We start from the raw sequence: 21,298 nt of genomic DNA, 5'->3' as shown, positions 1-21,298 counted from the left end.
CTGGAAGCTGATAGCTCTGCCATGGTCAGGGTACTTTTGTCTTTGTCTCAAAGATCCAGGTCCCTAGGCTGGGGAAATCCTCTTCGTTGCAAGTGATCTGAGCCGTCAGCATACACCCTTCCCCATCCCACTGATGGGCTCCCTCAGCTTTCCTCACTTCTAGCTACCACCAGTCCCTCTCTGCCCGTTGGCAGCTTGGCCGAATGGATTTGCTCCCAACACCAAGCCATCCTACTAAGGAGAGGGTGGAGAAGGGTAGATTAATGGCAGCTATAAAAGAGAAACTGCCCCAGTGCATCTGGGAGGATGACAGTCTATTGGAAAATAAAGCACCTCAAAGAATGTTCTGGTGCTCAGCTGAGACTGCTGTCCTTTTTTCCCTCTTGGGAATTAATGAGTCTGCCCAAGTAGACCTTTTACCCTAGGAAATTGTACTTGTAGGCAGGAGGATTGAAAATGAGAGATGGCCGGCTGTCTGGGCTCTTGTCCACTTGGTTCCTGGTACGTGCCCAGGTTCCTGCTCTCTGAGTTCCATCTGAATCTTTAACCTTGATTTCTGAGCAAGCTCTAGGTTTACAGGTGCAAACCACTCCTGACCACTACCACGTGTGTGTGCTGCACATGTACATCCCACAGAGCCTAACCCAAAGTTGAACACACAGTAGGTACTCAGGAAATACCTGTTTTGTTGAATCAACCAATAACTACACCCAGAAGTCTTCTGTTCTAGGGGAAACACACCTCTCTCTCTTCAGGTACCATAAACAGATATGGCACCCAAAAGTTTGGGAAGATTTTTTAAAAATAGACTCTCTCTTTCCCTCAAGCTGGGCTCAGTGGACATATAAATCTCCCACAAGGCTCTCCAAATTGAAACTTCCTTGTAATAAAAAACTAAACCTGACTTGGGGAGAAAAAAAAAAAAAGACAAACTTTGGCCCAAGTGTACATCTCAAAAGGAAGTAAGCAACTGTGGAGTCGAGATACTTGCTTCCCTAGGCCCCTGTCTTCAATGAGGGCTCCCACAAGGCTCTGCGAGGAGCTGCTCTTATAGGGCTGAACTCAGCCTTAGACTCCAGACTGTGGGAAGACACTGCGGTCTGCCTTTAATTTTACCATTTTGTTAGCTATCATCAGAAGAGGGAACACAAATCACTTTTAAAGCTATCGTGATTATCAGGGCCTGGAAATTCCAGTGCCTGAGAATTGCACAGACAATACACAAATTATTAAGTACTCGCCAAGTACTAGGCACTGTGCTGCGTACTGGGGATCCAAAGAATGACCAAAAAAACTAGTCCTTGCTCCCAAGGAACCCAACCTAATAAAGAAGACAACACGTAACCAGACACATCTGGGATAAATTGGGGGCATTCCCCCAGGGAAGGCACGGAGATGAAGGAGGTCTAATCAGGCATCCCAGAGAAGGTAGGCCTTGAAGGGAGCCGGGAGGGGGAAGCCAGGAGGCATGGGGGCCTGCCAGCAGCTACAGAGTCTGCACCTGAAGGATCTTCTGCAGCGAACAGCAAGGAGGCATGTCAGAGTTGCAAAATCCTGGGAGGGAAGAGGAGTCAGCAGGCTGGGCAGGGGGGCCAGATTATGAAGGGCTCGAAAGGCCGAGAGAAGGATTTATAAGCAATCCTAGAGGAAGTAGGGGGCCAGGGGACTTTACTGAATGGGGGGATGACGTGGTCAGACTTGTGCCTCAGGAAGATCAGTCTGACAGCTGAATGGAGGATGGGCCTGAGTTTGGAGAACGACTAGACACTATTGGAATAGTCCCGGGGAGAGCTGAGGTGAGGAGGGCCTGCATCAGGCTGGGAGAGAGAGAGGGAGGGGCGTACATAAGAGAGTGACCAGATGTGGGAGGAGGGAGAGAGGGAGAAGGACAGGTTACAAGCCTCCCTTTGGCCCCTGACTGCACCTGGAGGGTGAGCCAGCAGGAAGACTCAAAGATGTGGCCTGGGGAGTTGCAGGGGAGTTAGGAGGGACAGCGGGGGAGACACGCCAAGTTGTGCATGGTAGAAGGCGTCTCGCTCAAACTGTCCAACAGGCAAGCAGAAATGTGAGACACGGTGTTAGGAGAGAGCTTAGGGCTGGACCGAGACAGGTGAGCATCATCTGTATAGAGATGATGACCAGATACAGAGCGGTAGAGGAGATCCCCAAGGGAGAGGATGGTGGGAAAGGAGATGAGGGGCCCCCAGCCATGCTTAGCTGGCAGGACCTGCCTGCAGACCCAGCAAGGGAGACAGAGGGAGGAAGGGGACTCATCACCAAGAGACAACAGGTTTATACTCGGGTCTGGCACTGCCACGCTTGGCTGCTCTCTGTTCTGGGGAGGGTCTGCATGGAACATACTCTCATGGAGAGCAGCCCGCTTGAGTCAGGCTCTGTCTGGGCTAACCCCACCTCAGGGCTCCTCCTCCAGGCCATTCCTGGGGAAGCTTGGCCACACTAGGAACAGTGGCCCCTGAGGCCTCCGTGTACCAGTTGCCATGGCGGGGTCTGCCCTGCCGAGGGCTCTTTCCCTGATTTCCTGGGGTCTGCAGACTGGTCTCGCCTGGGTGAGAAAGTTCCCTGGTCCTTCTGGGCTCTCTTTCCCCCGGACTTTGGAGGAACCTGGGCATCTGGCTGTGGAAAGCAGCAAGCAGCGGGGGCGGAGAGGGGAGAAGGGAAGCTGGGGTATAACTGAGCAGGCTGGACAGCTTGGGCACCCTAAGTTTCCCCTTTTGCAAAATAAAATAGTTGTTCTCTGGGGTGTGAAGTCCACATCCCTGACATCACCGTTCAGCATTGTGGGACCTTGGGTGGGTTGCATTAAATAATTGTCACTGGTCATAACAACAATCACAACCACAACCACAACAAAAACAACAACTTTTATATCGTGCTTGCTTTGTGGCAGGCACTGAGCTAAGCACTTTACGAATATCATTTCATTTAATCTCACAACAACCCTGGGAGCTAGTTGCTATTAACACCCCCATTTTAGAGTTGAGAAAACTGAGGCAGAGGTTAAGTGACCAGTCCGAGGTCATACAACTGTAAGTGTCTGAGGCCAGATTTGAATTCAGATCTTTCTGTTGCCAGGCCCAGCAGTCTGTGCTCTACAGTGCCACCAACTGCCTTGTTACCTCTCTGGACCTCTGTTTTCGCATCTTTGAAATGACTGAGTACCATTAGATGAGGTCTAAAGTTCTTCCCAACTCAAAAATAATCTCCCCCGGATTCCATAAATGTTAACAATATCCACAAAATGAAGGGTAAGATCTTTTTCAGAATATGATTTCTATGTGAAGCTGAAAGAACCCACCCATGCTTCTGTTTATTAGCTAAGTATGGATTTAGCCTATTTTGTATAGACTTTAAAAATTCATATCTAAATTTATCTAAAACTACTATGTGGTGGATTAATGGTTTTTCTTGTGAAATCAGCTCTGAAAATGTAGCTCTACATTCAGAAATCGTCTCCAACTTGATTCAGTTGTGATCTTTATTTCTCTATTGTAAAAAATAAATTTTTATGTTCACTTCCCTAAATGAACAAAATTAACTCCTGACCTTTTTTATATTAAAAGAACAATAACAAAAACCACATAGGAACTGTTGTGCAGTACCTAGCTCATAAGGGAGATGTGAGCAAAGTACTTTGTAAACTTTAGAAGGCTAAAAAATATGAATTCTTAGAAGCAGGAGTTTAAGCAAATCTTGTGGGACATGATCTGCTCATCAATAAAACATTTATGGGGATAAAGGCAGGAGGGAGGTAAAAGGAAGAACTATAATGTAACCAAGACTCCTTCTAGCATTAAAATTCTGTGATTCTAACCACCAAGAGAATTATCTAGAGACTGGAGAGACCCAAGAAGAGAGGAGACACACAAAAAGATAAATCCATTGAGCCCTGGCCAAGATTGGAGGAGCCGAAACACAAATGGGGAAGGCTGTACAAACAAAGATCACCCAAGCTGTGGCTGACTTGAAGGCCCTAGAGAGATGTGGGTAGATTCCACTGGCCTTAGTTTTTCTGTCTCCCCATCTACAATGGGCATTTTATACAATAATCAGAGACCTGGGGAACCTCTGCCCTAAAAGAAAGAATAGAGCAGACTAAGTATCTTACTCTTCTTTTAAGCTGAAAATGGGTGTAGGGAGAAAGCAGGCAAGTCTAATACCACAGAAAGTAGCAGATATAAACTAAGAAAAAGAATGTAAGGATCAGTAATTCACAGTAAGTTGTATCCAAGAAGAAAGACAGAAATACATGAAATATGGGTAATTAACACAGAGAGAAAAAAGTGGCTTCAGATAATTTGATAGAATGAGACTTAGATTTCCCCCCAATTTTATGCTTTCCTTCTCATTTTGATTACAATGATTTTATTTGTACAAAACTTTTTAAATTTAATGTAATCAAAGTTATCCATTTTACATCTCACAGTACTCTCTTATTTATTCATAAGTTCTTCTCCTGTCCATATATGTTTCTATAAAGATAATACATTTTTCAAAAGAAACACCTTTAGAAGGGTGGTGGAGCAAGACTGATTTTTAAGATGACACACTCATACAAGGAAAGCCAGGAATCAGGGACACTGAGAGCAAGCTGAGGATCAACAAAGAAACCGAAGTGATATGCACTATAGACCACCTGGGCATGTTGTTTTTGACCTTTTTTCTCAAAGAGGATCAGGACATCAGGGAAGTAGTGCCATGACATATAAGTGAATTGGATTTAAGGGAGGGAGGCTATGTAAGGTCACCTGCCTTACTTTTCCACTTCAGAGTCATCCGAGTCTAGTGGCAAAAAAAAAAAAAAAAAAAAAAAAAAAAAAACGACCTGGGCATACAAAAGAAATAGATAAAGAATATGGGAAACAGATCAAAAATCCCTGAGAGAGGGACCCAAAGCTTCACTACCACAACCAAAAAATGGTGACTTGGTCTTCTACAAACGAGGGATTTAAATTATTTGGTAAATGTTATGTGTGCCTAAACCAGAGCAACTGCTAGATTCTTTACTTGTTTCAATTATAATTTCCAAAAGGTAGAGGGAATAATGAGAGGAGCACATAAAACAGACTTGATCTGACCAAAAAGGAGGTAGTTACTGAAGAAAAATCAGTGGGCTGCTTGGATTAAGTGACGATGGCATCTTAGAATTTGTGAAAGAGGAAAGAAAAGCTGTGTATAATCTGGAAAATACTTGTAAATTTTAAGAAAATGGATTTCTAAGGCTTCATAGAAAAGATAGATTGGAATCCATAGACAGAGAAAGTCAACTAAAGAGGAATGATCCACAAGCCAATGAGAATAAAGTTTTGGTATTTTATACATGCTTACCATCTCTGGAAGAGGAGTCAGGGAGACAGGAAAGGAGGGACAGAATTTGGAATTCAAAACTTAAAAAAAAAAAATACGCTAAAAATTGCTCTAACCATGTAATTGGGGAAAAAATAAAAAGTATATATATAGAAATAAAGAACCATTAAAACAAATAAATTTTTAAAAATGTCATTTTGGACCTGAGTTTTTCTAGCTAGTTGGCTACACTAAGCTCCCTCCTTTCTCTGCTGTCCTGGTGCTGCTCCTCCAACTGTCTTAAGGGTTATAAACCCCCTTCAAAGGTTGCCATGGACTATGGCAGTGCTGTTCTTATTCCTAACGATGGTTCCGAAATGTGCTTTGTAGGAGATGATGTCTCTCAGAGTGGGATAACACATATAGGCCAAAAAGGCAGATGTGTGGGAATTGAGGCCCAGAGGAAAAAAAGGTCTGCTTGACACTGAATTCAATTCCATTGAATGTGGTATTGCTACCAGCTGGGGAACATGGAGAAAATAGAGCACCACTTTTTGTTTTTTGTTTTGTTTTTTTGAGACAATGAGCTCTGGGTATCTCCTGAGGGGTATCCTGTGCTGTCCACAGAAGCTATTTTGAACTCTAAAGCCAGAAGAGAAAAGAGGACACAGACCGTGTTTGAGGCCTTGGAGAGCCCAGCCGTGTACACCATCCAGCTGTGGTGCCCCTCTATGGTTCTCCTTGTATCACTGGTATGTAACGGTGTGACCCAAACTATGCTCATCTCTAAAGGCTTTTGGCTTTCTTATTCCACCCTCTATCTGTCTGCCTGGGACCTGCTCGGCTGTCATGAAGATCCACTGAGAGAGGGACCTGAGGCTTCACTACCACTGGGAAGGGAAAGGAAACTGGGCGTGACAGAAGGGAGATGCTGTGGGATACTGCTCTCGACTTAGCTAGCAGATGGTCACTGCCGTGTCTGACTCCTTGTCCATCCCTCCCTTGGCAATGAGCCTGGGGTCCCCAGAAGCCCTCTCTAACCATCATTCTTAGGCACAGACTTTGTTGTAGCCAAACCAGCAGCAGCTCTGCTGTGACGGGTGAAAATCTGGACATCGGTCTGGGTGCCTGAGGGTACTGCCACTTACCCAGGCATGGCTGGAAGGATGTGGCTGTAGGCTTAATGAAAAGTAAGCTCACTGCCCTGCCAAAGGCCAGCCCTCTGCCTCCAGCAGACAGAGATCATGGGGCAGGAGAACTGACAAACCTGCCCCTCCACTGCCTACCACAAAGGCTTCTTAAGGGAGCAGGGCTTGTTTTTTTGTCGGGGGAGGGGACGGGATGAGGGGGTGGGGGAGTGGGAGGGGTGATGACATGATAATTACTCTCCAAAAAAGGAGACTGGCATGGCCTTAATTGTTTTGGGGAGGGGGGAGAACTGATGTTGAAATACTGAAGGTGACAAACAGCCTAAAGCTACAGGCTCCTCCTTTTTCTTCCCTATCTCCTAATATAGGCTTCTCTCCCTGGGAGTTCAATGAAATTGGTACCAGTATTTGGGACAGGGAAAGAGTATTATCTATACCCTAACAATTCAATAAAAATGCCTAGTTTAAAGAAAAATAATTATATTCTGGGTAACCCCTCATATCTCAGCAAAGACAGGATTATGGGTGTGTAGCACTGCATTTACTGTCAAACTCAGATGATAAACTGCTTAGTTTTGTCAAACTGCTTTTTCCGCTTCCTTTTTTATTCTTTGCTCTAAAAACAAGCTCTGTGGACATTAGGAAATAAAGGTAGTATAGAAACACAGATAAATAAAACTGAGTGATGGTCTAGTCAAACTTGCAAAACTTTTTTTCTTTTCTTTTTTTATTCTGTGACCAAGGATGGCTTATTAGGAAGGGGAAAGGGATCGATATATTGGTAAATAGTGATATAACAAGAAATAAGTATCAATATAATTATTTATTTAAAAACAATTAAATTCTGAAGTCAAAAATAGATAATTCTCACAAGGAAATAAATGGGAAGCTGTTTCAAGAGACTGATGTGGTCAAATGGATGAACTTCCAAGCTCATAGCTGGTTAGACCTGAGAATTCCTCAAATTCAATCCCTTCGTTTTACAGAAGATGAAGTGATTTGTCCATTCTAGAGTCACAAGTGCCAAAAATGAAATTCAAACCCAAGTCTATTGAGACTGAGCCAGGGCTCTTTCCAAACTGACTTAAAAGAAACAATGGGGAAGGATAGGTAAGTAAGAATGAATACATGAGAATAGCATGATCTGGGAAAAAGCATGTTGGGAGAGCTAAAACTCAGGATAAACAAGGCTGGCAGCAAAGGTGAAGGATGACAAAAAAAGGATTTTTAAAAATCTATGCCAGAGAATCAATCAACCAGCATATTGTCAAGTGCCTCAAGTGGGCTAGGTGCTTTGCTAGGGTTTGAGGGTCTACCTACATGGCACGCCCAGATCAAAGAAGGCACTGTGCTTCCTGAGCAAATCAGAACTCCAATAGTTCACAGAAACATGATATGCACACATTCAGAGTCATCTCCATTCCAAATATTTACTATAGATATGGACTATTTTATGCTCCGCCTGGGGTAAAGCGTTCTGAGCTCACACTGGTCTGAGCAGCCACAGCTGGATGTCCACACTGGATACCTGGTCCCTGACATAGTGATGCTATTTTGGTCTTTTGTTAAGGACAACAACCGGGAAAAGATAGACAAGAATGGGGCCATTTCTTCCCTCAAGGAGCTTATTTCCTCTTTTTTTTTTTTTTAAATTAAGAAAATTTAATTTTTCAAAGTTAGATCTAGTTTTCTCCTTCCCATTTGAGAAAGCAAGAATACAAAATTCCTGTCATAAACAAATAGTCAAACAGAAAGCGTCCTTCCCAAATCGCCTCCATTTGCCTGCCCTGTGCCCATGCCCTCTTCATAAAGGGGCGGCTGACCTGTTTCACTAGAAGGCAAAGGGAATCAGAAGCAGGTACAGGATGATCACAGAAACTGGCAGTCTTTACAATGTTTTTGCCGCCAGTTCTTCTCCTGGTGTTGCTCACTTTGCTCTAAAGAGTTAATATTTTACAAGAACTTTATCTGCTACAAATCAGCATCTATATATAACTATCCAAATGTTTGTAAAGTAAATACAGGGTGGGTGAGAGGAAATTATGAAAAGTTTCCTGTAGAAGAAGATGTAAGAGTTAAAAAAAAATTTTTTTTTAAAAGAAAACTAGGGATCCTAGGAGACAGAATTGAGGAAGGCAAATAATCCTGACATAAGGGACAGGAAACACAAAGACTGGGAAGATGGAGTAACAATGATGAGTTTGACTGATGGTATACTTGAAGAGGGACAACAACAATGATAATCTGTAATAATAATAATAATAAAGACCAACATGCAAAGAGAACTTTAGTGTTTATAAAACATCACAAATAATATCTCATTTGGAAAAACAAGTTTGAATCAGGTTGTGAAGGCCTTTGATAGCAGAGATAATACAGGATGCACTGGAGTTGGTAGGGGGCTGAAATGGTCAGACTTAAGCACTCTGGAATTTTTATGCAAGATGAACAGGAACTAGAAGGTCCAGAGGTAGGGATGGTACTATTTCTCAGGTTTGATGATCCTATAATGGACTTTACAGGGATAAGTATAAAACATTTGGACTAAAAAAAAATTCAGACTCAGTATAACATAGGAAAGATGCGACTGGATAACCATTTGTGCAAAAAAGCAAATCAAACTAAACCTGAGAGATTTTTTGTGGGCTTTGGTGGCTTTTGTAGGTTTTAATAGTCAACAGGGTGACATGGCAGCCCTCAAAGCCACTGTGATCTCAAGCTTAAAAGAAATCACAAACAAGGGAGGAGATATTCATTCACGGTCAAACCACTAACTCATCCAAGTTCAGGTTAGTTCTAAGTGTCATGTTTTGAGAAAGATGTTAATAAGATGGAGCACATCCAGAGAAAGCCACTTGTGATAAGAAGGGAACTGATACTGCTATTCAGGATCAACTGAAGGAACCAGGGATATTTACTCTAAAGAAAAAATGTAGTAAACTCATTTTTATTATCTTCAAATCTCTGATGGCCCAAAACAGAATAGCTCCCTTAAAGGGGAGGGCTTTCCATTATGGACAGTTGAAGAAGGGATTTCTGTTCTTTACTTAAGCACTCCAATTCTCGATCCTTCTTGGCACTGGGCAGATGAGCCCTTAATAATTGAAGGCAAGGGTGCAGATGAGGGTGGGCAGGGCAGGAGTAACTGATTGCAAGGTACTTCCTGTTTACCTTGCAAACTACACATTCATTCTTTTACATGGGAAGAATATAAACAAGCATTCCAGCATGTCTGTGAGGACCAGAGAGCCCTGACTTCAGTGACTCTTGGCTACATGGCAGTCAAACTGCTTGGGATCTGCTCCTTCCTCCCACTCCTTCCTTCGATACTGTAAAAGAAGTGAAGTCTTACCTTCCCTTAATAGTTTTCCCTAATGACACTGGTCTCTACCAGACTTTCTACCTGACAGCTTATTGTCAGTACTGCCAGCGTCCAGCATTTCCCCCTCATATATTTCAGAGGAACTTTTACAGTTCTTAAAAACTGCCCTCTCTATACCCTGTATCTGGGCTATTGATGGAACCTAAGCCTGGGCTCTGCCCTTTGACCTTTGGAATTTCTAGGCCCTTTCATCTGCCCCAAAACAGATGTATGGATTCTTCTTTGTATGGATTGTCTTCCCCTGTCAGAGTTTCCACTCCTTAAGAGCACTGACTGATTGGCTTGCTTTATGTGGTCTGTGTCCCTAGCACTTAGCACAGTGCTTGGTGCAGTTAGTGCTTTTTAAATGGTTTTGCATTCATTTATTAGAAGTTCATTTCATCCAACCCCTTCATTTTATAAAAATTCAGGCCCCAAGAAAAATGACTGGACCAAGGTAGCACGCTCTGAGTAAGACTTTGAATCCAGGGCATGATGTAGTAGTAGACTTTGAGTCAGAAGGCTGAGGTTCAAATCCTGACTCAGACTATACTAGATGTGAGATTACAACATTTTATAGATTCATTTCCTAGTGTGTAAAATAGGGGAAGTATCCCTTGCACAATCCAATTTACAGATTTCTGAGGAAAGCACTCTGCAAATCTTGAAGCACTATACAAATGTGTCTTCTCTTTTTATCTTATCATGCCTACTCATCTATAAGTTATCTGAGACTAGGATCTGGCTTTATGCTGACTTTAACCCCTACAAAACCCAAAGGAGGCCGAATACATGGTGAGTCACTGTGGACCAACTGGTTGGCTAATGTCAAGCGGGGCTAGAAGCAGGAGTATGGGGGCAGCTGGGTGGTGCAGTGGATAGAGCACCGGCCCTAAGTCAGGAGGACCTAAATTCAAATCTGGTCTTAGACACTGAACACTTCCTGGCTGTGTGACCCTGGGCAAGTCACTTAACCCCAATTGCCTCAGGAAAAAAAGAAGAAGAAGGACTATAGCTCCCACTGAATAGCCCAGGAAACACAAGTCAGCCAGCCAGCCAAGGGACTGCAGAAATGAGTCACTGGAGCCTCCTCGAACCTTCTCTGCTCTCCAGGACTCCCACAGAACCCCAGCCAAGCTGCCCAGAAACAGCTGTTGCGGCCAGTGAGGCACAGAGAAGCTGAGGGAAACCCAATCCGGGATCCCAGCCTACAGCAATTCCTTCCAAATCCGGGGTGGGAAGGAGGGACCCTATATGACCCTCAGGAGTGACAGAGGCACCTGGCTCAGAGAAGGAGTGCAAATCCTCCCACACCCAGTCCTGGAAGACTGCAATCAAAATCTCCCTGGGGAGCAGAACTGGCTGCTTCACTCAGTGGATGGCCACACTGAAGGGAAAGGAGAGGGGCCGGGCCTTGGCAACAGCTACCCAAGAGGGCTGGGCTGGCTCCCTAGTTGGGCCCTGCATGGCTCCCATCTGACTGGAGCCCTGTGTGTCTTCCCTCCTCTCAATCCTTTGTCCTCTAGAACAACGTTCTTGATTTCTGTGTGTGTTAAGGACCTCTTTGGTAATCTAGTGAAACTTATGGATCCTTTCTCAGAATGGTTTTAAATGCAAAAAAACACACAGGATTGCAAAGAAAACTAATTATACTAAAAAAAAAAAAGTTAACAAACTATTTTGAAAAAACGAGTTTGTGGACCTCAGGTTAAGGTCTGCTCCTCTAGACCTTGCCATTAAAGTCCTATAGTGTGGTGGGAAGAAAGACAGCTGGGCTCGTTCCATTGTTCCTGGCCCATGACCTTGTCCTCTTGGACACAACCAACCCACTTATGCCTTCCACAGTTTCCCAAGGCTCCTGAGGCAGAACTTCCCCCTGAGCCTCCTAGCACCAGCTTGGCTAGATTCTGTGGTCGCTGGGTGTGTGTGTGGAGGGGGGAAGATGGGGGAGTGATGAGGGGAATCACAATCTGCTGACTAAGTAACTTGGTTGCTGGGCCAGAAGCTGCCCGGCTGATTTGGCAACACCAGGGCACTCTGGGCATCTCTGGAGTCAGAGGGGGGTGACTCACCATCTCACAGCCTGAAGCCAACTATTCTCAGCTATGTTACACAGGACAGTCGTTGGTGAGCAGAAGAAGGCAAAGCAAGCCTTGTGAACCAGCTGCTACCTTCAATGTGGCCTGCAGACTCCAAGACAAAGACACTTCCTGCTGATTCTGCCCAAGGCTGGGCAGGGCTTTAGGGGAAGCTGGGGGAGGAACTTCAGTTCCCACGTAATGGTCAGTGCTGACAGAACCTCAAGGGACCCATGACAGCTGGTCGCCAGGCCTTCCTCCAGAGGTCTGCCAGGGTAGCAATATTCAGTAATTATTTCTTAGAATTATAGAATGTTTTAGACTTGGAAGAGATATGAAGATTATCTAAAACTGGTGACTAACTGCTCCCTTCTCTGAACTTCTATACTACACGTAAGGCAAAACCACACCGTGTCTTGTGTTGGACTGTATTTTTCCCAACTCATCTTCCTGGTTCTCCTTTCTGGAGCCTAATTTCGGACCCAGAGCCCTGTTTGCTCCCTGTGCCCTACTTGTGCTTTTGACACTTCTGGTCAGTGCCAAAGCCCAGGCTGAGACTTCTCTGAAAAAAAAAAAAACCTTTCATTTATCTCTCGGCCAAGAGACAAGTACACAGCTTTGTCTATACTTTGCAGTATGCACACTATTATGAATCTATATATAACTCGCAGGAGAAGCAAGCTATGACATCCTCTGTGGAGTCTTGCAAATGCGCCGCAATCAAACATGAAAAGCTAGTGGCTAATATTTACACTGTACTATAAGGTTTGCACTCGTGTGATCTTTACAAAAGCCCTGTAACATAACGACTTTTCTTATTCACATTTTACAGAGAAAGAAACTGAAGCTGAGAAAAGCTATGTGACTTGGCCTGGGTATCCATCTAGTGTCTTTGGGCTTTCTAACCTTTACATCAGCCCGTGGTCCATACTCACTGAATGGTTGATGCTTTCAGACAAATGTCACTAATGGGTAAATGATTTCATTTTTCTGAGTCTTAAACCTCCTCTGTAACAAAAAGGACTTTGATGACATAAGGCTTCCAAAGTTTCTTTTCAGCTCTTAATGATTAATGATAGGCAGGAAGGCAGGTACTGAGACCTGAAGAAGACTTGCTCAAAATCTAAAAAGTAGTAATGAACAGCGGTGTGATTCGAAAATGGGGTCTCGGATCCCAAATCTAAGGACTGCATTTCTTTCTGAGGAGAAGAGAGAAGAGAGAAAAGGGGAAGACAGAAGGCTATCTAGACTAGACCAGGCAGGTATTAGATGCAATGTGAGGAAAATACAGAAGGCATCCCAGTCCAGTTGTTGCATTGTCCTAGCCAGTGAAGTCTACTCAGAGAGGGAAAAAGGGAGGAAAACCCGAAGGTGGCACAAGCACTGAACTAGACATTCTGCTAGGCTCCTTCTGGTCTGAGGCCCCACAGGTACCACTGGGAGCTGGAATTCTGCCTTGAGAGAGCCTGAGAGCCAAAGATTATCACCTAGAAAGTCAGGAAATGATGGTCTTGACTTAAGGTAAGGGATACTTCAAAGGTCTTCAGTGAATATGATGTGACCCTCGAGCCAGCAAAGAATAACGGCAATGAGAAAGCCCACTTTGCCAAGGCATTTGGGAAATAAACTTGTATGGATAGTCTTGTTGGCAGGGAGGCCCTGGAAAACACTTGAGTATCAACCAAGGGATCCAAGAAAATATAAAAGAACCAGGATACATCTAGGAAAATATGGCACAGTGGAAAGAATAAGAAGTTTAGTCAGAAGATGTGGGTTCAAATCCAAAGGCAATTCATTTGTTAAAAAATTTTTTAGCTTTGATTTCCTCATCTATGAAATCAGGATGGTAATACCTATACTGATTACCTTCTAGAAATGCTATAGGGAAACTAGTTGTCAATCTTAAAGATCTATCTGTGTAACTATATTAGACAGTAGTGAAATATTATCCCCATGCAGGCCACCAATCTCACGTTAATGAAGAAACTAAAGCTCAGAGAAGGGGTGTCTTGTGTCTAAGGTCAAAATGCCGGCCAGTGGCAAGGTAATCTACATAAAACCAGAGAACAAGAATGCTTCCTCAGAAACCCCTGCCATAAGATGAAGCAGCTGCCGTTCAAATATTTCCACTCATAGAGAACTCATTAACCACCCCCATGAAGCAGCAAGGTCTATTGCTGGACAGCTCTCATTTTTCAAAATCTCTTCCTTAGGTTGAGCCACAATTCTTAAGTTTCATTCTCTCTGGTTCTAAGCCTTATCTTTTAGAAGTGACTCAGAAAAGGCCGATTACTTTTTCTTCAAGACAGCGCTATGTACTATCTTAAAATAGCTGCCCTATCTTTTAGGCTAACTTTCCCAATGTGACATGATTTCTAGACCCTTTACTATTACCTTATTGCTGTCTTCTGGACATGTTCCAGTTTATCAATGTTCTTTTTCACCCAGACCTGAACACAATATTCCAGACATAGTCTTGAGTGCAAAGTACAATGGCACAGTCACTTCCTGTGATCAGGACACTATATTTGTATTAATGCTGCCCAAGATTAGGTTAGCTTTATTAGCAGCCATATCACACTGGTCTAAGATTGAGTTAGGGTTTTTTTCTTCAAGCAACTGTACCACTTAACTGCCAGAGTCTTAGTCAAGAGTCCCCATGGGGAGAAACAGGTGATAAAAAACAGTGGGCAAATGTGAGAAGGATCTCTGTGGGGCTCCTTGACTCCCACAGTTCTCCATCCTGAACCAGTTATTTTTCCTTACTTAACCCCCTTTTGACAAATGTCCCTCTTTTCTTTAGCTGTCCCTCTATGAAGGAAGATGATGAAAACTCATCACTCTTCTGTCACAAGGCTCACCATGAATAAACCCAAGGATGAGAATGATATGAATCCAGGAACTAATGACAGGAAGGAAGGTTACCACTATTTGCAGGCTTGTGGTGTCACAAGGGTTGTATTGTTGTTATGGTTTGGTCCTGTCCAACTCTTCATGACCCTATTTGGGATTTTCTTAGCAAAGATACTGGAGCTAGTTTGCCATTTCCTTCTGTAGCTCATTTTACAGATAAGGAAACTGAGGCAAACAGGGTAAAGTGCCTTGCCTAGAGTCACATTGCCAGGAATTCTCTGAGACCCAATTTGAACTCAGGAAGATGAGTCTTCCTGCCTCCAGGCCTGGCATTCTATCCACTGCACCACCTAGCTGCCCCAAAGGTTATATCAGCACTTAGCATTTTTCAAAGGACTTTCCAACCCTTTTCTCAATTTGTTCCATACATGATACTATGGAGTTTGAAGGAACAGAATGCTGTAGCAGAAAATAAATTGGATCTCTTCCTAGCCTCGTAGCTATTACTCTAAAAGACATCAGGAACTCTGCTCAGACAGATAAGGAGATTGAGGTTCAGAGGGCAGACAGCCAGCACTCTAGCCTCTAGATGCCCGCCTGTTCTCCAGTTTTATTTCCCATGGAGCCCTTGGGGAGAAGATGTGGCCCCTGCCACCACAGAGGCCAGATGAGCCTTTCCTCCAGGCCATCAGTCCCTTCGGCGCCCCTTTGGGGCCAGCTCAGGCCATTCCTTCCAGTCTCACTCTGGGCTGATGCTCAAACAGGCAGATTTTAGCAGAGACATAATCCACTAAGCAGCTGGGGAAGAAATAAGGACAGAGAGTTCTATCCCCCAGGGCAAACTCCACAGGAGTGCAGTTCATCTGAGAGTGAACAAGAGAAGTAGAAGGGAGTGACGAGCTCAGGCAGAACTTCTTCTTTTCCCCCAAGTCCTTCTACATCCCTGCTGATGAAGGAAGTGATTTTTGCCATTTCGATTACATTTAATTCCCAATTCCCACTCCTCCATAGGTACAAAAGTGGTCACAGAAGGAAGAGCTGCTCCTCCACAAGGAGTCTGTTTTGGCCCACTGAGAACACCAAAGGAAGGCCTGCTCCCCACAGGAGCTCAGGCAGTGAAGAAAGGTCCTGAGGGGCACTGACCCTGTGGAAGAGACTCAGAAGGGAAAGGTAGGGCAAGAATCAAGTCCAAAGACATTAGTCTTATCTCAAGTCTCAAGCAGGTTTCCTAAGCCTCTTTTAATTGACTCCATAAACGTATAAGGAGAATGCCCAGAAAACCAATCCATAGGCCTCACAAACATGGAACTACATTGGGCATAAGAACAGCAAAAGGAACAATGAGAAGGGAAGGGACTCAGTTACCAGTAGCACAGACTAGGGAATCGAGAGACAGGAAGCCAAGTTATAACCGAACCTAGTCCAGCTGGAAGGCAACAGATTCTTACTGATGAGCTGAAAGTCATCACCTCAAGGAAGGCAGGACAGAAGTCAGCCCCACTTCTGCTGGATCATCCTAACTCTCCAGCCAACCAATATAGCAGTAAGGAGTAACTACACCAGCCATTCTCCCCAGTTCTCTGGGATAGTAGGCCAGCTCCATTTTCTCCTTTCCGCACATCCCTTCCCCCCTTTTCCCATCCTCCGTCCCCTAGAAAGCTGCCCGATCATACACTGAAGAACTCTGCACTGTAAATGAGTCCCAGAAAATGTTCACTGGGAGCTTGACCTTGAGATTCTTTAGGTAACACCCTGGGGGTACTGTTGCTCAACTCCTTTAGTCATAGCAAGGGATGCTCCTTAGCTCTCAGACTTTTGGGGAAGGGAGTGAACTAAATAGCAAGTTCCTTTTTGAGAAAGAAGCCCTCTCTGATCCAGTAAAGATCCCACTCCAAGGAGGGCAGAGTGAAATGGACCTGCTGCTTCCAGCTCTCTCTCTGCAAGAACCAGACCCATCCAACCTAAAACAGATTTCCAGGGCTGGCTCAGGTGTCCCACTTTGGGCTCTGGAGGACAAAGCTCTTGCTGCTGTGAGCTTGTGTAAGTGGCCACTCCCTGTGGGAGAGGGAGGGAGAAATAAGAAGCATTAAGGACAGGAAGCCCAAGCTCAGTAACAGGCAGACAGCCATGTTCCTTTCAAAGACCTCCTAAGGGAATGGACTGCTATCACTGGGGCACACCTGTTTGCCACACCAGCCCAGAAAACTCAGTATTTTTACAGGTAACTAAGGAACAGAAGAGGACCAAACATAGCTCCTGGAATGAGTAGCTCCCTAATAAGAGGGGATGGGCTATGTAGACCAGGGTTATAAAGAACCATCAAAACTGGTCTCACCCTCTCCAGATGTTCTATTAATTCAGAGTACACTCATAAAAGCTGGAAAGTCACATGTCTGACTATAGGGCCGCCCTCTCCCTCTTCTCTCCCCACATCCCCATAAGGGTTACAGTTCCTTTTGGCTAGATAATCATAGCCAGGAGGCAGACAGGTTGCTTTTCAAACTCTGGACAGAGTGAGAGAGTCCATTCTAAGACAAGGAACAGCTCTTTTCAAAGCAGCCAGAGGACCATGGTTGAAACAGGACTTTAAAAATCAGAGGACAAAAGAATACAGTTATTTACTGAAAAATCACACATCTAAGAAGTCTCAGAGTTGGAGCTAAAAGCTGGTTCTCAGACCCCCAAGATGGTAATCCATTATAACACCCTTCATCTCTAACCAGTTCATAAGGCTAACCCAAGCTGTTCGTTGTCCTACTCCAATGTGCTACAAGGACCAAGCTCCCTACAACTTTAGGAGAAGGGATCTAATCCTTACGTGATGAAGTCCAGGAAGCTGGCCAGTGGTTCATAGGCATGATTCCTCATGTGGCGGAACTCTACCACCATCTTCTCCTTGAGTTTGTCGTCAATGACTGACACAGTGAGTGGGGATGCCTCATTTGCCAGGAAGTTCCCATAGTCTGTGCTCTGGAGGTGTAGTTTCAGATCTAGAACCCAAAGGGGTATGGGAAAGAGGAAGAATATGTCAAAAGAAGTATGATATCTCATTTAAAGACACTAGCCTATCCTCAAATCCCTTTATTGTCTTGTTCTATCCCCAAAACATAGTTCCTGGCTAATAAAATGGTAATATTTGCTAACTTAGGAGTTCATGAAGTCCAAAATTTTCATTTTATAAAGAAATTAGATGATTTTTCCAAAACTACATGAAAGCCAAACTGAAATTAGAATCCAGGTTTTCTGATTCCCAGGGAAGTCCTTGTTATATTACACTATACAACAGTAGGCCATGAAAACTCAGGCCCATTATTCCCAAAAAACAACCCTCCTTAAAGAACTAACAGCACCCTTGACCTTCCTTACCTCTACCCCCAAAATGCTAAAATTCTTTGTATCTCCCTTTCCTATGCATCTTAGAGAACACAGGACTAGGATGCCAGAGAGATCTTGCAAATACAAATAAGGAATAGCCAAACAAACTAGACCTAGCACAAGATCGCTCCAGCTACCCAACAGTTGAAATCCATTGCCGAGTCCTTAAGATTGGACAGGAAAGATCTGGCTTATCTTCTGAATAAGATCTTCTTCTTATAGAACTAGCTCAATTTCAGGTATATATAACCACCACCACCACCCCCCTTTGTAAATAGCTGGAGGGGAGAAAATGGAATGACCCATAAAGCCCATAGTTACATACACTGTTGCTCACACTTGATCCCCAAATTTCCAGCCCTTGGTCAATAGGAGAGGTTAGATTATCATAATTGATAAGCCCACCCCAGTCAGAAGCAATGGAAGACAAGTTAAAGAGACAAACAGAACCTTAGAGATAAAGGGAAACCTCACCTCTAGGGCTGACCACACTCATACTACCCAGAATCCCTTTCTGTTAGTCGAAAGCTCATAATCAGAACTTTAGTCTCCTGAGACTTAACACGAAGTCCTCCTATCAGTTCTCTCCAGTCCTCTACATCATATCCCCTCAAATTGTACCCTTCCTCCACTCCGCTCACAAGGTTTTAGAATCTGGGGGAAGAAGTCAAATCAGAGGCCTTCATCCCAATAACAGACACTGATCTGGCCTTCAAATAAAGCTAGTACCAGGATGAGGATGGGAGTTAAATGTGAATCTGTCCTGTTTCTTTTTATCTTTCCCTATAGATATGTCATCAAGCCTTTTTCTACTTCCCAAAGGTGATACACGAGTCAATCCCTTCCCTTCCTTCTTATGCTTCAAGCCCTAAGCAAAATACAACCCTAGAATCTGAAGTCCCAAGTACAGAGAAAAAATAAGGTTTTCTTACAAATAAGTTTCCTCCTTCTAATTAAATAAACATTCTTAAAACACACACTTTTGTTGTAAAGTACTGGACTAGACAATATGAAGACAAAACCAAAAATCTAGTTCCCACCCTCAAGGAACTTATTATTTTACCTAGCACCAGGAATTAAGGATTTAAAATAAAACTATCTGAAATTAGTTGATGATAGGCTAGAAATGGTAAAGAGGATGAATGTGAGAATGAAGACAAAAGAGGAAAACACAACTTCTATTGATAAAGGAGAACACAACAGGTCATTCAAGCAGATGGAAAAAAGGATGACAGATCTCAACACAGATCTTATAGGAGCAGTATGTAATAATAACAATATTAACAGCTAGTATTTATATAGGCCTTTAAGATTTTATAAAGTACTTTTGAAAAGTTTTTCATTTGATCCTCACGATGACTTTGTAGACAGAAGAAAGGGAAAGGGAATAATAAGCATGTATGTAGTATCCATTATATGCCAGGACTGGGCTATGCATTTTACAAATATATTTCATTTGATCTTCATAACAACTCTGCAAGGCAGATACTGTTATGATTCCCATTTTATAGTTAAACAAAGTGAGGAAGGCAGAAGGTAGGTGACTTCCCAGGGCAGTCAGGCGTTCCTGAATAGTCAGTCAATATCTGAGGCCAGATTTACAGATTATGCCCCTTTACTTCTAAAATATATTAAATAGGTGCTATTATTACTCTCAACCTACAGTTGAGGGAATTGAGACTCAGTTAAAAGTGACCAAGATCATACAGTCTAAGAAAATGCTTGAGGCAGGACTCCTGTTCCCCTAATTCTAAGCCTAACACTATACACTGACCCTTTAACTGCACAGGAGATAGGGGATTTCAGCTATCTGATCGCCTGTTAGTAGTTTCTATTAATTAAAAATAAAGCAACTAATAAATTCTTGATATACCAAGAAATCAAATATTTAATGTACCAGAGGCAAAACTGCCACAGATGGACAGGACAGCTCTTTAGCTCAGGTATTTATTTCTAAGCCCAAGTTTCCTTCTTGGGAGGGACGGGGCCTGGGGCAGAGAGCAATGCTGTTACCTTTAGAAAACAGGAGGTTTTATCTATACCTGTCTGGACATCCATCGTAACAGATTTATAACAAGGAAAAGCCAGCCTAGGAGTCAGGAAAGGTTAATCCCTTGGCAGATAGCCACAGAATAGAATCTACAAGTTGACAACATGGTATAGAAGAAGAACACTGGGCTTAAAGTAAAAGCACTTGTAGCTGAACATGGCTCTCTCTATGACTTTGGATAAATCATAGAATCCCAGAATTTCGGAACCAGAAGAGGCCATAGTGGCCATTGAGTCCAACCAAATATTTACAACACACTCAACAAGTGGCCACTCTTTGCTTGGATATAGAAGCCTCCACCTCCCCAGTCAGCCCCTTAGAGTCTTACCAAAGCCCTAATTGTTGGGCAATTTATCAATCTGGAAAGTTGGAAGAAGCAAACAAATCTCAATTCTGTCCTTTCCCTTCTCTGGGGCTCTTTCTTCTGTGAGATGATCCCTAAATTTCCTTTTAGCTGTAGATTTTCTCTATCCTAGGGCCTAGAGTGCCTTCCCTGTAGGGAGAGCTAGGGAGAGGGAGAGCCATGGTGGGTGAGAAGTGAAGATAAGAACACCGTGTTCTCTTCTCTAGCATAATTAATCCAAGCCAGTCCAACAGCTGCTAGCCCAAGACTGCCTATTTGTCCATCACATTCATTACGCTGATAAAAATCAACAGTGATAGCTTATCTTTAGGGCTAGGGCTACTTCCTCCACATTCGCCACACCATGGTTCGTAACAGAACAAACTATTCCCAAAGATCATTGGGTAGTCAGATAAAATACTGTCACTTCTCAAAAAGAGGGCACAGCTTGGTTCTAAACACAGAGAGGGTAGGAGAGATGGTGGTGTGACCTCTGCATTTGGCTTAGAATCCAAGGCTTGCCACTAAATACCTGTGTGACTATGAGCAAATTAATTTCCCAAGTCTCAATTGCCTTATCAAAAAAAAAAAAAAGAAAGAAAAAGATTTAGACCAGATGATTTTGAAGTTTCCTTAATTAATTCAATCTAATTTAATCAAACATTGTTTTGAAGGGATGTTCAAGCATCTACACCAGCTTGTTATTTCCTAGTCCATCCAATTTTAAGTTCTACCTGGAATTCAAGATCCCTTCACAAACTAGTTCCCAACTATTTCATATGATCT

General features: G+C 43.5%; 1 protein-coding gene and 1 long non-coding RNA gene across 3 annotated transcripts in view; both read right to left on the bottom strand.

Annotated features, from left to right (window-relative positions):
• Window positions 1-21,298, bottom strand: part of LOC127547910 (uncharacterized) — a 351,717-nt gene that overhangs the window by 168,743 nt on the left and 161,676 nt on the right. The window lies entirely within an intron of this gene.
• Window positions 1-21,298, bottom strand: part of ATP6V0D1 (ATPase H+ transporting V0 subunit d1) — a 99,985-nt gene that overhangs the window by 26,953 nt on the left and 51,734 nt on the right. Inside the window, exon 2 of the mRNA XM_051975014.1 lies at window positions 17,563-17,734. Within this exon, the coding sequence (XP_051830974.1) occupies window positions 17,563-17,734 (172 nt within the window). The remainder of the gene's footprint in view (window positions 1-17,562; window positions 17,735-21,298) is intronic.

Source organism: Antechinus flavipes, chromosome 2 (assembly GCF_016432865.1).
Source record: "Antechinus flavipes isolate AdamAnt ecotype Samford, QLD, Australia chromosome 2, AdamAnt_v2, whole genome shotgun sequence".
In the NCBI taxonomy this organism is placed as follows: Eukaryota; Metazoa; Chordata; class Mammalia; order Dasyuromorphia; family Dasyuridae; genus Antechinus; species Antechinus flavipes.
The sequence above is the reverse complement of the archived record's forward strand: the minus strand, read 5'-3'. Positions and strand labels throughout refer to the sequence as shown.